General features: G+C 39.1%; 2 protein-coding genes across 2 annotated transcripts; both read right to left on the bottom strand.

Moving 5' to 3' along the window:
• Positions 1 to 2,981: 2,981 nt before the first annotated feature.
• LOC121947392 (pleckstrin homology-like domain family A member 3) lies at positions 2,982 to 5,026 on the bottom strand. Its single transcript, XM_042492426.1, is given in 4 exon segments — positions 2,982 to 3,406; positions 4,588 to 4,684; positions 4,686 to 4,890; positions 4,892 to 5,026. Coding segments are annotated over 3 exon segments (426 nt in total). The 5' UTR covers position 5,026; the 3' UTR covers positions 2,982 to 3,406; positions 4,588 to 4,597.
• Positions 5,027 to 6,520: 1,494 nt separating this feature from the next.
• On the bottom strand, positions 6,521 to 13,915 carry LOC121947388 (cysteine and glycine-rich protein 1-like). The gene is made up of 6 exons (XM_042492421.1): positions 13,599 to 13,915; positions 10,203 to 10,312; positions 8,872 to 9,040; positions 8,661 to 8,790; positions 8,479 to 8,575; positions 6,521 to 7,001 (listed from the first exon to the last, which is right to left on the bottom strand). The coding sequence occupies exons 2-6, from the start codon at positions 10,309 to 10,311 to the stop codon at positions 6,925 to 6,927; spliced, it is 582 nt and encodes a 193-aa protein (XP_042348355.1). The 5' UTR covers position 10,312; positions 13,599 to 13,915; the 3' UTR covers positions 6,521 to 6,924.
• Positions 13,916 to 14,858: the final 943 nt, after the last annotated feature.

Genomic DNA, 14,858 nt, shown 5'->3' with positions numbered 1-14,858 from the left:
TATACCAACGTTTGAACCAGATCTATTTAGAATATATAAAAAGACTATCTGACATTAATTAATGAGTCATTGATACCCAATTAATGTTTCAGAGTGCAGGGAGAGTGTGCTTTTTAGGTTTTTCACCACTTGTTCAGGGAGAAAAATCACGCATTATAATTTCCTATTAAACTTAAAGCATGAAAACATAACAGCTACTGAAAATGGCAACAACATTCTTGAACTGTGGGGTTCATTAAAAAATAAACTCATTCAGATCCATTACAACAATCAAACTCTGTCCTCGCTGCGAATAAGGAATCCTTGACAACTACCTAAATACAAACGAAAAAACAAAAGAAATAATGAATTACTATTTTAAAAGTAGTTTTTGCATTCTTATCTTAGAAAATGAGATTGGTGACCTCTTGGACAGTAGGTCTTGCAACTAAAACCTTAGTCACTGCAATGGTACCTCAGGTAGGCAAGGCAGTGGTATTTGTATAGCACAATTCACACAACAGGGCAATTCCAAGTGCTTTATGGAGCAATAAAATATGATGGATATTAAAGGCTAGAGACTTACACTAAAAGAGTTCCTTTATTTAAAGGTACTTCTATTGTCTTATGACCCACATCCTGCCCCTCTTTTGATCTTTGCTGGTTAGCTTGGAATGGATGGGCTGTAATGGATTTATTTTGAGATTATCTTGGAACATTGCAGGTGTTTGTGCTTGCAGGTGCAAATCTTGTGACACTGTCAAGGCCAGGCTCTCAGGAAGTGCTCTGAGTTTTGAAGACAATTTTTGCAGCAGCCAAACAGTTGGATTGCATCCATCCCATGATGCCATGTGGCCAAAAATTGACTTTTCCACATAGACTTACATGGCAAGACACATTCTTTTGAGCGTCACAACCCTTATGAAATGACTCGTTTCACTATCAGAATTGAATTCATTTAGTCCAATAATGTTGGGAAAGTTCAGAGGAGTTGCATGATCTAATCATTCTATCCCATTCAAGTTAGCTCTAAACTGTAAGTAGCCAGCTTGATCGGTGGAAATCTCTCCTGCGCTTGCTCTACAGACCACACAGTGTGGAAACAGTGCCGATTATCTGTGTAATTTTTACAGAGCAATTTAACTATTTTTGCCCCCCAGGAACAATGTCATACTTTGAAATCAATTTTGCCATTGGGCCTTAAAGTCCTTTTTTCTATAAACTTACATTTTGAAAGACACATCTGTAAATCAGTGGAAACATTTTTTTATTTTGAATGTCACAACCCATGCCAATGACTTGTTTCACTATCGTTTTTGGTCCGATAACATTTAGAAAGACTAGAAGAGCTGCACGATTAAATCAGTTTTACTTATTTTATTATATCAAGATAACCAGAGGTTAGTTATTTGGCTGCCTTAACACTCTAGCACACTTGCTCCATGGTGCCTGCAGTGAGGAAGATTTGGGTAATTTTAAACTGTGGAAAACAAGCTTTTTTGGCTTCATGTGCAACTTTCAAAGGAATAAAGGGGGCCTCACCTCCAATGCTGTATACAGTTTTCTCTTTGTACATCCATGACCAAGACAGCAGACAACCTCTATTCCTTATGAGCACCATATATCATCATGCCTGTGCTATGTTATTCTTTCACTGTTTTGAGATTCCCTCATGATACTTCACAGACCAACAGGTGCGGAAATGCAGGCAGTTCTTACGACAGTGTCATGGTCATTCTTGAACTCTGTCTCTATAATCCCAGAAAATATTTAATAAGATGGCATGTTCAGTTTTAAGATTCCTTAAAACCACAACTTTCCTGATTGGATCAACATTGGTGGATCACAGATCTATTTCAATAGATATGGGTCAAATTTGACCCTGAGCAGCCTTAATGTACAAACATTTGTAGCACTTGTACAAAAGTAATGTAATGTTCATCATTTAGATGACTGTAGGAAGAGTGATCAAATTTTTTAGCTGAAAAAACAACTTTTAAGCTGTTTTTATTGCTATGAAAACAGATTGAATATGACCCAAACGACCCAAACAGTCTGTAATAGGAAGTTTAGCACACAACCACTACCTTACGCACACACACACACACACACACACACACACACACACACACACACACACACACATGCGTGCGCATACTGTTTCTACCAGTGATCCATCACTGGGTGTATCTGCTCCTTGCAGTGCTCCTGGTCCGTTGCTGACTCATGCGGTGTGGCTAGTTTTGGGGTTTTCCACTGTAATGGGAGAAGTCGCTACACAATCAACCCTTTATTCCTGACCTGCACTGAGCCCACAGCCACACACACGCACACACACAACACACACACACACACACACACACACACACACAGCTCTATTCTTGACACACAAAATGCGCTTGAATGAACAATATATGCTAGGCTTCGCTAATGAGAGTCTGCTGATGCTTAAACCTTGCTGAATTTTCATGCAGGGTGTGCACGTAAGGCTTCTGTAGGTGTGGGTGGATGTTTGTGTGCACATGCCTCAGGCTCAGTGTGCTTCTCATTTAGTCCTCCAAACGGATCAGAACAAAAGGTGTCCTGACTTCAGCACACATGCAAGAGCGAAAGAGCAATGCCTTGGTGTGTGCGTGTGTGTGTGTCTGGGGATGTGTGTTTTTTCCAGAGGCTATAACAGCAAGGTTACACCACAACTGGAAACAGATGAGCTTAGCAATTAATGGTCTGAACCTAAAATAAATTGCAGCTGACTATTTAGCTGCAAGAGATATTATATGTTCTAGTGAAGATAACAGAAGCATTGTACAAAAATAGAAACACCTCAGGATTACCAACAAAAATGTATTTAATCTTTTTAAGAGAGTAATACTGTACATGGTTTCAGCAAATATATGCATACAATGTGCAATGAATATGAGCAAAAATATTTCTTCATGTTTGACATTAGAAAAAGCATGCAGATCCATTCAATCAATAAGAAAAGGTTTTTTAAAGCCAGTTTCCATGAAAAGCAAGAAATAAATTGGCTCCTGTTTCAGCAACGTTAGAAAACGCTGGGAAATTATGTCCAAAATGGAAAATCTGTTTGAAACATCAAGGCACAAGGGGTGTCCTAGATCCACAGTCTCTTTCACAATAACCTTTTTCTTATGCAGTGGTCTCCACAATGACCTCAAGCAGCGAGGTCATGACAGATTTTTTTTTTTTTATCCATGCTTATAAATTAGTATAAGAGATTCCTATGCCTTGTATGACAGCATGACAAAGGTCATGTAGGAAGACCAGTTCTCAGCCCTTCAATCCATATTCACTGATGGCCATAGTGTATATCCCATCATGTCGTGCACGACAGAGTCAAGCTGACGGATGTGGTGTCCTCTGCTGGTCTCCACTCTGATTGGTTTGTTTCCAGGAAGTAGAAATGCTAGAGAAAGAAAAGCAGATTTTTAATATTCAATTCATACTTTAGATATTTGATACCAGGGTGGCTGGTGGTGTTGTACAAAGTGCATTTGTAGTGAGTTATGTTACACTGTTACCACAGCTACCGAGTTAATTTGGGCACTTGACTTCTGCAGCTCTCTTAAGGAAGCATCGCTGTGGATTCCTGGACCGTGAGCTCATAGTTCAGACTTACACACTCAGTTCATGAACATTTGAGATTTCAGTGACCCGTTTCAGTAAATAACACTGTTGTCATGTGACGGCGCTGATTATGTGCTAAATGTAGAGAAGCTGAGAAAGATGTGTGGTGCAGTTAACTCTGGTCATCCCAAGTGTCCAGTTGTCTTTGTGTGTGTTAAATACATAGAAGAAGGCTGTAAGTGTGTGTTCATGTGTGTGTGTTTAAAAATACTTGGCTGCCTAGTCAGGGAGAGGCAGGCAGATGTTATTTTGGAGGCTCACATTGCATCGTAATTATGTCCTGGAGTGAGAGTTGGTTTGTGTCCTAAGACGACTGAGGTGCAGTTAAGGCTGATGACCATAGTGAGAAAAAACTACACAACTTTGTACAGCGGAACATCTAAACACTGAAGTGGCACATGTAAATACACTTTAAGCTTGAGGCCTGAGTGCTTCTCAGCCATGTGTCACCTTGGTCACTAAGAGGCTGGATGTTTTCATTCTGTCTGATCACTGCTTGCCCCCCCCAAAAAAAACCTCTTGTGAAAGCAATTGATTGTATTAGTCACGTAGGCTACAAAAAAGTTTAATTTGTATTTGGAGTATTACTAGACTTTGGTTGTCACCTGCTATTCTGTGCCTTCTTTCTTGTGTATTGTATATTGCCCTTGTGAAGCACTTTGTGTCTGCGAAAAACCCTATGTAAACAAAATTTCCTTACTTACCAATTTATGTAATTGACAAAAAAACGATACTTGATTCCTCTTGTTTAACATTTAACCCTTCATATGTTTAAGTGATGCTTGGGTTTAACTGCTAGTCTCAGTGACGCAAAGTTGGTACTGGGAGTGAACCTGAGACACTCCAGCTATGGGAGGTGTGGTGCTACTCAGTTCCCCAAACCCAAAATAAATCTATAAGAAAGTACAGTAATGGAAGATCCTTTTCAAAATGAATCACCTCCACTCGAAAAAGGCTTACCTGTGCTAGGTCAGAGCTCCTCATCCTCCCCAGTGCTGCCCAGGTGTGCTGTGGACAGGTGCCTGTTCCGTCCCGTTTGCACAGCCTGCAGGTTTTTTAAAGCGCACCAGTGCCAAAGCGATCTCCGCGTTCCACGCTGTGCCGTCCTGCGGACACCGAAAGTCTATCTCCTTCCCGGTAACCATGACCACCGTGAAGTACACCAGCCCTCGCTTGTACTCCACGCAGTCCACCGTGGCCATGCGCTCAAAGCGGAGCTCCTTGGCTTTGGAGCTCCACGCTGCGCTCGGAGCATCATCGCCAACCGCCGCCTTTGCAGTTGTGCAGGCGCAGTCCTTCCTCGGTGAGCACGCAGCGCTTCTTCTTCCACAGCTGGAGGAGCCCGCTGCTGCGCTTCTCCAGCAGCCCGTCTCGCATCACTTTGGCCGGGAAAGACATGGCCACGCTGAGGCGAAGTCTTTCAGACAGAGCCGAAACTTCAGCAGTGATGCGTCTTAAAACGAATCCATTAAATACGCATCTAATAGGCGTACATGGCGCTTTCAAGTGTCCACCAGGAAAGCATATCGGTTTGAGCTATGAAACCAACTATAACAGCCAGTACAACCACTCTCATAGAGTCCGTGTATGAATCCAATTCATGAGCAGTGACAGCAGTCAGTGGAGGTTGGCAGGCTGGTCTGCCTGGATATGTTTGAACATGCCCGGCTCATCTGTGGACCTTCCCCGCCTCCTTCTGGTGACGGCAGGAGGAGATCCGAGCTGTTTATGACATTTCCTGCTTGTGTGTGAGCGTGCGTGGGTAAAGTGTGTAAGCCAGTGCACTTAGACAGTGTGATTTTACAGCTCTCTGTGTGCAATGTTTGAGTTTTAACAGAAATACAGGTAGGTGGGTTTATAAAAAGGAAGAAAAAAAGCTGGGGAAAAATTTGAAATAATCATATTTGTTTCAGGGCTTTATTTTATTTTATTTTACTTATTTATTTATTTTTTTTTTTAAAAAAAAAAAAAAAACTTAAAAAATATTTCCCAGGTAATTTTCTTGTACGTTTTACTAATTTCTTGCAAACTTTTGAGTAGTTTCTTCTTTTATTGATCATTGCCATGTTCTCATGTTTTTGAAAGAAATCAAGCCAATTTGCTCAATGAAAGGGTTACATTATTTTAAACTGACCTCCCAAATTTTAGAAAATATTTATGACAAGCTGCTTTATTTCCTTTCTCTGGTATGAGTGGGAGTTTTTTATTTTAAAAAAAGACATACAGTATGTTGTAAAGTCTGAGAGAAACAAAATGAAATGTAAGACAGATTTTTGATTTACTGCTCAAAAAATTTAATATTTTTAATTTTTTTTTCAAAAAACTGTTTCATTTGTTTAGTGTATTTACCACAATTTGTTGGAGCTGTCCCAGTTCGAATCCATTAATTTTTATATTATGTACATTATATAACATTTACACATCCTGAAATAATAGTAAGCATGTTTTAATACCAATGACAGGCAACTGAATGTAATGATCAAAGTTAAATTAAGTGTAAAAACTGGTTACATTTTCCACAACAAATTTCAGATTCTGACTGATTCCTCTGAGGTTTCACTTCACTTTTCTGCTATGGGAAAGCTTAAAAACCTTTTTGTCATTCCTCACATCAGCAACATAGCTCTAACGTGACAGATGATTGCTGTGGGTGAGTCAGACTGTGATTCCCCCAACTTTACAAGATACTGTACTTATGTCCCGGTACTGTGATGCGTCACTGTGATGTTATGAGAGGAATGGATACAATGACAATGTGACATTTCTTGAAACTTAAACACACAACGTCACCTTCTGATACTTGACCTGTTCTTTACACACACATACACATAAACAGGCACGCACAGTTTCACTCACAAGTGCTTATGTAATCTTTGCACAAATTAAGAAAAACTGTCTCTTCATATTTCATCTTTATTTTTTTTACCATGCTAATTGAAAAGCAGAGCAAACAGCATTTACTCTGTTACATATAATCTGATACTGAGATTTCATTTGCAGAGATAAAAAACATTTAGAGCAGATAGTGCAAATCATCAATGCAGCATTAAGAAAAAGTAATGTTTTAGCATTAAATGTGGATAATGTTACTGTAACAGAACTGGTGATCATGTTTGGCCTATATAAGTAATAAATGGTGTTTTCCACTGTACAGTAATAATGCAGCTTTTTAATCAAGCATGTGTCCGTCTGTCTGTCTGTCAGGTGCGTGTTTCCTGGCAGCAGGCTGGCCTCTGCAGGAAGAAGACAGGAGTGCAGCTTTCTGGAAATCTGTCAAAGAACATCCCAGTGTGGCCTCTACTGAGTGTGAGAAAGTGCCCCGGCTCCCAGTCCGTATCCAAATCCCTTGGGACCAAAGTTTCTGCCATAACATGCTGTTGGAAATAAAGGTAATGTCAAAAACACAATACGATATGGTGTCAACAATGTATCATTTAGTTTGTCCATGTGTTAGCATTCGAAACTTCAAAGCTAGTTAGATAAAAGCTGAGCCACATTTTGGCCACATTTTTTTTTTAAATGCACAACCTCGAATAGCCTATATCTTTTTTTTCTTATTTTTTTTTAAGGAAACTGAACTAAGGCTGTGATAACATCTCAAAAGATGAACCATAACTTTGCAAAAAAGAGTGATAAACTCTGACAGAAGCTTTGTGTTGGGCTTTTTTTTTCTTTCTTTAATATTAAATTCAAACATGAGTCAGTCAACACATGGAGTACAAGAACATGAAATGCATGAACACCCTGCAAACATGCTGATGGTTTGTGGAGTGCTTAACCATTTCTCTCAATTCAATATATACAAAAACATTAAAGGAAAGCACTTAATAAACAAAACAAGCTTTTGAGCTGTTTTTCATATTCCTCACAGTTATATTGTTGCGTTCTTGATGATATCTTTATGTACCAGGGAGCCCTCTGCTGTATTCTTGTGTTTATTACAACTCAGTCATTCACTCAAAGCACACCAGTGTAGGATGTGTAATCTTACTGCTTTGATAGTGACACTTTGTATGTTGTGTCAGTACTGTTTGCTGTATTACATATTGCATGTCTTTCAGACAAATGCAGCCTAAATGGATCAAGATGAATCATCCTGCCTGGCTTTACGTCTCTGGACCAGCATTGAAAACAGGTCTGACACAACATACTATATAATAAGTATACACCAAAACTACAGTAGGATTATTAGTGCCTTATAATAGATACAGTTGCAATTAATAAATATTTTCATTGCCGATTAATCTGTCTATTATTTTCTCGATTAATTGATGAGACGTTTGTTCTATGAAATGTCAGAAATTGTAAACATTTCCATGAAGGTTTCCCTAAGCCCAAGATGACATGCTGAAATGTTTTGCTTTGTCCACAACCCAAACATGTTTAGTTTACTGTCATAGAGGTTTAAAGAAACCAGAAAAATATTTATTAAAAAAAACTCCAACTGACCGACTGACTATAGTTGGGGATTAATTTTGATTTTTGTTACAGCTTTCAAAATAGATATCAGCCACAACTTCTTGGCCTCTTGACCACAAATTATCTCTCAGAGCGATCTTAAATGCAGTTGTAAGTTTCCATTAAGATACATAGTAATAAAATAAGACCTATGGAATTACATAAACTTGTTATATCAGATCGGGTATATTTGCATGGTTTAGGCGATGTGTATGGGATCACAGTTGCAGACATAGGTCTTGTGTACAATTGTGATCAACTCATGACAGCAGTCTATTATAAATGTGTTTTGAAGAATTATTGTGCAGTTCCAAATACAGGGTTTTTGTAAATTTATTGTAAGATGCTATGATTTTGTTTTAGCTTCTTCTTGTATAGGGAGTGAAGTTTTACCTTTGCAGTAGATTTCTCCATCCTTATCAGCTAGTGTGGTCGACTCAAGGCTCTTGTTACACGAAGCACAAGTGAAACATCCAATCTTATGCCACGCCTGTAAATAAATAGAAGATCCATTTTAAAAGGGTTGTGTTTTTGCGAGCATGCATATGTACCAGCATGTGTATGTTTTTCCTTACACTCCCAGCTCCAATCACTTTCTCAGCAGCGTAGACAGCCTTGCCACAGCGAGGGCATCTGTCTGACCCTCCAAACCTCTGAGCCAGCTTGGATGGGTTTGGGTTGCTGGTGGGACGATGAGGAGCAGGTCTGAGGAAGAGAGAGAGAAACCGTGGTTAAAGGGCCTTTATAAGAGGTCAAGAAGTGTTTGTATGTCAGTGTGTTACTCACTCTTCGGGTGCAATCCCAAGAGACTCTCCCGTGTCCATGTTGAGTGTCCCTGCTCCCACGCCATAACCGTAGCCTTTTGGCCCGTACTTCTTGCCATAGCATGACTTGCAGTGAACTTCATCCTTATGAACAGTCACAGTTGTGCTGTCCAAGTTCTTCCCACACACCACTGCAAAACCACATTCACATGCACACACACAAAAACACACACACATACATATATGTTATTGTTTTGCATATTTGTGCACATGTTTTTGAGCACATTCATGTATTTTGATAAGCTCCTAACTGTTTCCTTTTATGGAGCAGTTCTAATGAAGAAGTATGGTCTCATCTAAATTCCAACACAGGAATGTTTGATTACAACGCAGGAACACAAATAACTTCACTCAACTCCATGACCCAACATATTTTTTAAGTTGAAGCAGAGAAACACTTAAAAATACTGTTTTCTGGATTTGTTGTGTCACATTTATTTTAATGTAATCTCACTTTTTTACATGTGTGATGCATATTTAGGATTTTAAGAGACAGGTAAAATTACACGCCTATTTACTGTTAGTGTAGGTAGATTAGGATTAGGTGCTTGCTAGACACCTTTCTTTAAAAAATTGTACTTGTCAAGTTTTGGCTCCTAATAATCAAAGGGTGGCAGTCTCTTATAAGACCTGCTTATTTACACCCGAACTTCATATAATAGGATATCTGTCATAGTGTTATTCTGTAGGCCGCTGAACACTGAAGTTAGCGTTGCCTTTCCCTCGTCAAAAAGCGAATTGGATTTTTCCATTGGACTTTGAATTATTGCAGAAAGTAAGCTCTGCGACAAACAAGTTGATACTTATATGGTTTGTTCAGCAAGATAATCTTTACAAAAGAACGCAGCTTTTATGATTTTCTAAGTGTAAATGCAATCACCAGAAGGAAAAAGCCAATGTTTGGCTATAAACGAACATCACTATGGTCACATGTCACCACAACGACGTTGTAAAGCAGTGTTCGACTTGATGATGTTTTGTAGTCTCATTTAGCCGCTTGTTGGCAACTGCCCTTTTTAAGACACCTAAAAGCTTCAAAGTTCATGAGTGGGGTGTTTACTGACATATTTTATGTCATAGAACAAAGCGTACAAAAATTAAGGCTCAAGTCTCTTAAGCTTGTGTTAACCACAGACCTTCTGATCTCGAGGCAAGGGAATTGGGAGTGCTAAAACGCTAAGTCATGCCTGCACCACTCTATTAGTTAAGTATTGTTTGTGACTGTAATGACATGTGACAATGTCTGACGTTCAGCGGTTGACAATGACAGGAAGCAGCAAAGAGTTTACTCACTGCACCGGAAGCAGGACTTGTGGAAGCTCCCGCCATCACAGTGCACCTCCTCTGCAAAATAAACTGTCTTCTTACAGCACACACACTTGTTTCCTCCCCCTAATGGCATCCTGAGCATGGACAGAGACACATACGAACACACTGTGATAACAGCTTTTTCTCCCCTCCCCATATCTTAATTATCAAAGACGGTGATTGTGACAGTTTTAGAAAGGAACAGCCAACAGAAGTGGTCACTATTCTGGAACTTCTAACTTTGACCTTACCTTTGAAAATATTACTTTTCAATGACACTCTTGATACCATGGGAAAGCATTTGCATTGGCGGCCTACAATTTGATATGTTTATGAAAAGATAAATGTAAAAAGGCAATAACATGACAACAGTGACTTTTATTTTCTTGGTTAGTAGCGGAGAACAGAAGAATGACTACAGCAGACATTAACAATAAGAGAGAGACCGGTAAAGGGCAGCTGGTAACAATGTTTTGATCTAGAAAATGAGTATTGAAACTGTTTTAAATATTCAGAGTAGATATGTATTCACATATCAAAAGATCCGCACTTTCTAGCAGTGAATTAAATGCTAGAAAAGAGTGAACATCTGTGACTGTGGCTAATGGATGTTCTAGGTATATTTTTCCAGGGCATACAATTAAAATATTGCTTATTAAAATATTGCTAATTTATGTCTGGAACCAAGCCTTCAATAGAATAACAAAGGGAACAATGAGCTAATTAATTCCTTTACACAAGCTAGCAAGCAAAGACATTTACAAAACTTTCTGTTGTTAGAAACCCATTTAAAACATCCAGATTTGGTAGCTTGTAATTTTGGCTTAGTGAAGCCAGACCCAGAGACTTTAATTTCACTCCTGCCAGTTCTCTGCGGCTTCTCTAACAGACCAGCAAGCCAGCAGTGAAGCAGAAAATACAAGAAGAATTCCTCTTTTTTTTCTGAGGTTAATTTGCGAGAGACGGCAGTTGGCTCTCTTTTGAAGACTGGAGACAACAGCCAGTGTGGAAGTAATGTGGAAATATGATTTTCTGAGGAGTCTTAAACTTGGTGGAATGTTAAAAAAAAACAAAAAAAAAAACCTGGCATCCTGCCTTTTTTTACTCCTTGTGTTTCCCAGCATGACCCTCCCTGTCCAATCTCGTGTATCCGCACATTCCTGACCGTGAAAAACCCTCCCACCTCTCTTCCCCTGACTCACGCCGTCTACTCTCTGCCCGCCTGTCTGTCTCATTCTGCATCACTTCTGCTGACCTCCAAAACTGAGCTGAGGTTTGTTCTTTTGGGCAGGAAATACACTGAAAAAACAGCTGCAACTCCTTTTTCTTTTGGTGAGAGGACGGAGCTGAGCTCTCAGAGCAGAGTATGGAGGTGTTCCTATCCACTTTAGACACACTTCCTGTTTTTTTAAGTCAGAATATACAGCGTGTGATCCTGAGACTCACCCAGAGAAGCCAGCCCGCCAAATTATCTCTCTCCATTTCTTTAAAAGTAAATACAACACCCTGAAATTAAACAGAACTTCTTTAATACTGTCAGCAAAGCTGTACTTAATGTGAAAATGAGCTTATTTTATGATATTTAATCATAGCTCAGAGTGAAGTAATGGGTGGAGCTGTGTTTGTCTGGCTGCTGCTGCACTGTGACCCTCTGTCATTGTGAGCACAGACTGTTTCAGTCTGTTTCTGGGGGTTATTCAAAGGCCAGGCAGTGAAATCTTAAAAGAGATGATTGACTGGGAAGAAAATGCTGTCTTCTGGGATGTAACTGGAATGGATGGTTTTTATCATTTCTGGTGATGTACATTCAGTATACATGTACGTTACATATAAAACATTTATATAATTACAATAGGAGGTTAACGTCAGGGTTCTGGTGGATTGAATTGTTTTGCACATTGTCTGTTATATATCATATAATAAGCACCACCAAGGCAGACTTATTAATGTAAAGCCAGATCAAAACAGAAAAAACTGTGGTTGTTTTTTTCTGCATCGGATTTTCTAGCTTTATTTGTGTTGTTTGCTCCAACAGTTGTCAACTTTCTGTCTATGCTTTTAGTGTCATAAGTGACAAAAATTTAAATTGAAACAATGTAGTTTCGTCACAAACTGACAAGCACAACCACAGAAGTATGAACTAAGGGTAAGGTTCAGAGAAACGGTGGTGCAAGAGAAACATAGGATATGAAACATAGAGGAAAGCATTTTGAGGATTATTTTATTTAAAGGTTTGTATACTCTGCATTCCTGGAAACAAGACTTTTCACTTGCCAGTAAAAGCAGAAATATTGGGAATGTTTTTGTACCAGGCATAGGTAGAAAAATAAAATTTTAGTGCTTTCCAGCAGCCAAACCAGGAAAATATGACTCAAAGTGGTTGGTCAAATAACTCTCTAACTCACTCATGTCATTTTACAGCTGTTTTGGACTCAAGAAGATCAACGTGGAGTAGAAAAAGAAGCTTGGACATGAGTGTCATGATGCAAGGATGACTACAACTCCAAGCACCAGGATGAACAAAATACGTAAACAGAAGGTGAGATAGCAGGAGAGGAATATGACGACACAATGTAGTCAGTTAAGTCAATATTTATTCACACCTCTACAGATACTGACAGCTCTGACTTGTTATTGACAGATGGTCACAGGACCGATAGGGTTAACAGCTGTCAATCTGACCACAGAGGGGAATGCACAGAGAGGGGAAACTTCTCAGTTGACAGACTAAAAGGTTTTTAAAGCCTCAATTGTTCAACAAACTTTTTTTTTTGAGAAAGACAGTTTATGATTTCTGGTCTTATAGAAAATGAATGTCAAGTCTTTGCTTTAAACAGTAACTTGTTTTTTCACTACATGAACAATCCAGATATTTGCACTGCGTTGTTAAAGATGAATTGTGTTGAGAACAGCTCAACAAGTTAAGACGTGTGGGGACACAGACAGTTTCACAGGAATGCTCAATTAAAACAGTGAATGAGAAGTAAGGATTGGAAACTTCACAACAAATCAGGAAGTCAGCTCATGAAGTAAATGTGACTGCATATGACATCTGTGTGATTTAGGCCGAGATAAATATCGCAGTAGGAGTTGCTTAATATTCTGCGCCAACTTTTACACTCAGTTTGCCCACACAGGAGAACATACATGAGTTCCCACATTGTGTTACTGTTTAACAACACAGTTAAACTTTGATTCCCCTTTGCAACCTCTAATGTGTTATAGTTGTTCAAACAAACTGACTTGCACGGCAAATGTCTTTACATGTGGGCTGTGTTTTTCCCATCATGCATCGGCAGAAAGAGTAGGAAATTAGATATAGCAAGAAGCAAGCAGAAAGCAGGAAGCTTGAGCTGGCTGTAATATATTAACATTACTTACCTGCAGTTAGGTGCTGTCAGTCAGTGATGATGGACAGGTTGAAGCTTGACTCTTTGATCGGAGAAATGGAGCACTGGGGTGTGTTCAGGAAGCCAGCAGTCCAAAGTTAGGTGGAGGAGCTGCACTTTAAGCCTGCAGGAGAAAAGTAACTTCTCTTTCTAACCCAATTTTTAGGACTTTTTTCCACTGATACAAATTGACTCAGACAGAGTTGTTGCTGGCATGTGCTTCTCCGCTTTTCCACTTTGTTCCAGATGTGTTGAAAGGGAGGAGCTTCTGGTGTTGCAGCTTCAGTCCGCAAACGTATTGTGTGTTGAGCAACAGGAGGAGAGTTTCTGAGTGACTGGCCAAGAGAGAGAGGGAGAGAGAGAGAGAGAGAGAGAGACAGACAGAGAGAGAGAGAAAGACACACACAGAGAGAGAGAGAGAGAGAGAGAGAGATGAATTGGGAGGGAACTTGGATTGAAAAGTCATGTAGCGCCTTGCGCAGTGGAAATATTTTATGCCAACTATCAATTACAGCCAGAAACACATGAGAAGCAAGAAAGCAAGAAAGATTAACTATATGAAAATAATGAAAATCAAAATAACTTTATGATTGCAGAAAAAGAAAATTAGAAGAGTACAAAGCGCTGCAGAGCAATTACAATGTTTTAACCTCTTAAATTCCTACATTTTTAAAGGCATTTTCTCCCCTCTCTTTCCTTTTGTTTCCAGTTATTTCAGGCCTCACTCAATAATTTCTTTGCTGGTGTTAAATGAAAGGATGCTCAGTTGATGTATAAAATGTCTACAAAAATCCCCTCCTCTTTCTTTTTGAGCTGTTTTCTCTTTGGTTGCAGGCTGTATTTAACATAAAATCATGCAAAAGGCATATTAAACTATACAAGAGCTAAACTGGGTGAACTCCACCACAGATGAAAGATTATGAAAATTTCATGTCACAATTAAAGTGACCAAAATTATTTTAGCAAACAGTGTAAACAAGGTATTTTTAAAATGTATTGAAAATGTCTAAAAAACACTGATACACAAAAATCATTTCACCAAGCTTTGGACTCAAACAAAAATTAGCAGAACTGTGCATTTTTTGTTTGCATAATATTAAGATAACACAGCTAATACTTCAATGTAAACATATAAAAACATAAATGCGCAATACCATTAAAGATAGCCCGTCTTTGAAAAGCTTGCTCAGGTGTCTGTGTCACTGTGGATGAGAATGAGGGGCCAGTAGCATCACTGGGTTTGCCTGCTCCA

This window comes from Plectropomus leopardus, chromosome 8 (assembly GCF_008729295.1).
Source record: "Plectropomus leopardus isolate mb chromosome 8, YSFRI_Pleo_2.0, whole genome shotgun sequence".
Lineage (NCBI taxonomy): Eukaryota > Metazoa > Chordata > Actinopteri > Perciformes > Serranidae > Plectropomus > Plectropomus leopardus.
The sequence above is the reverse complement of the archived record's forward strand: the minus strand, read 5'-3'. Positions and strand labels throughout refer to the sequence as shown.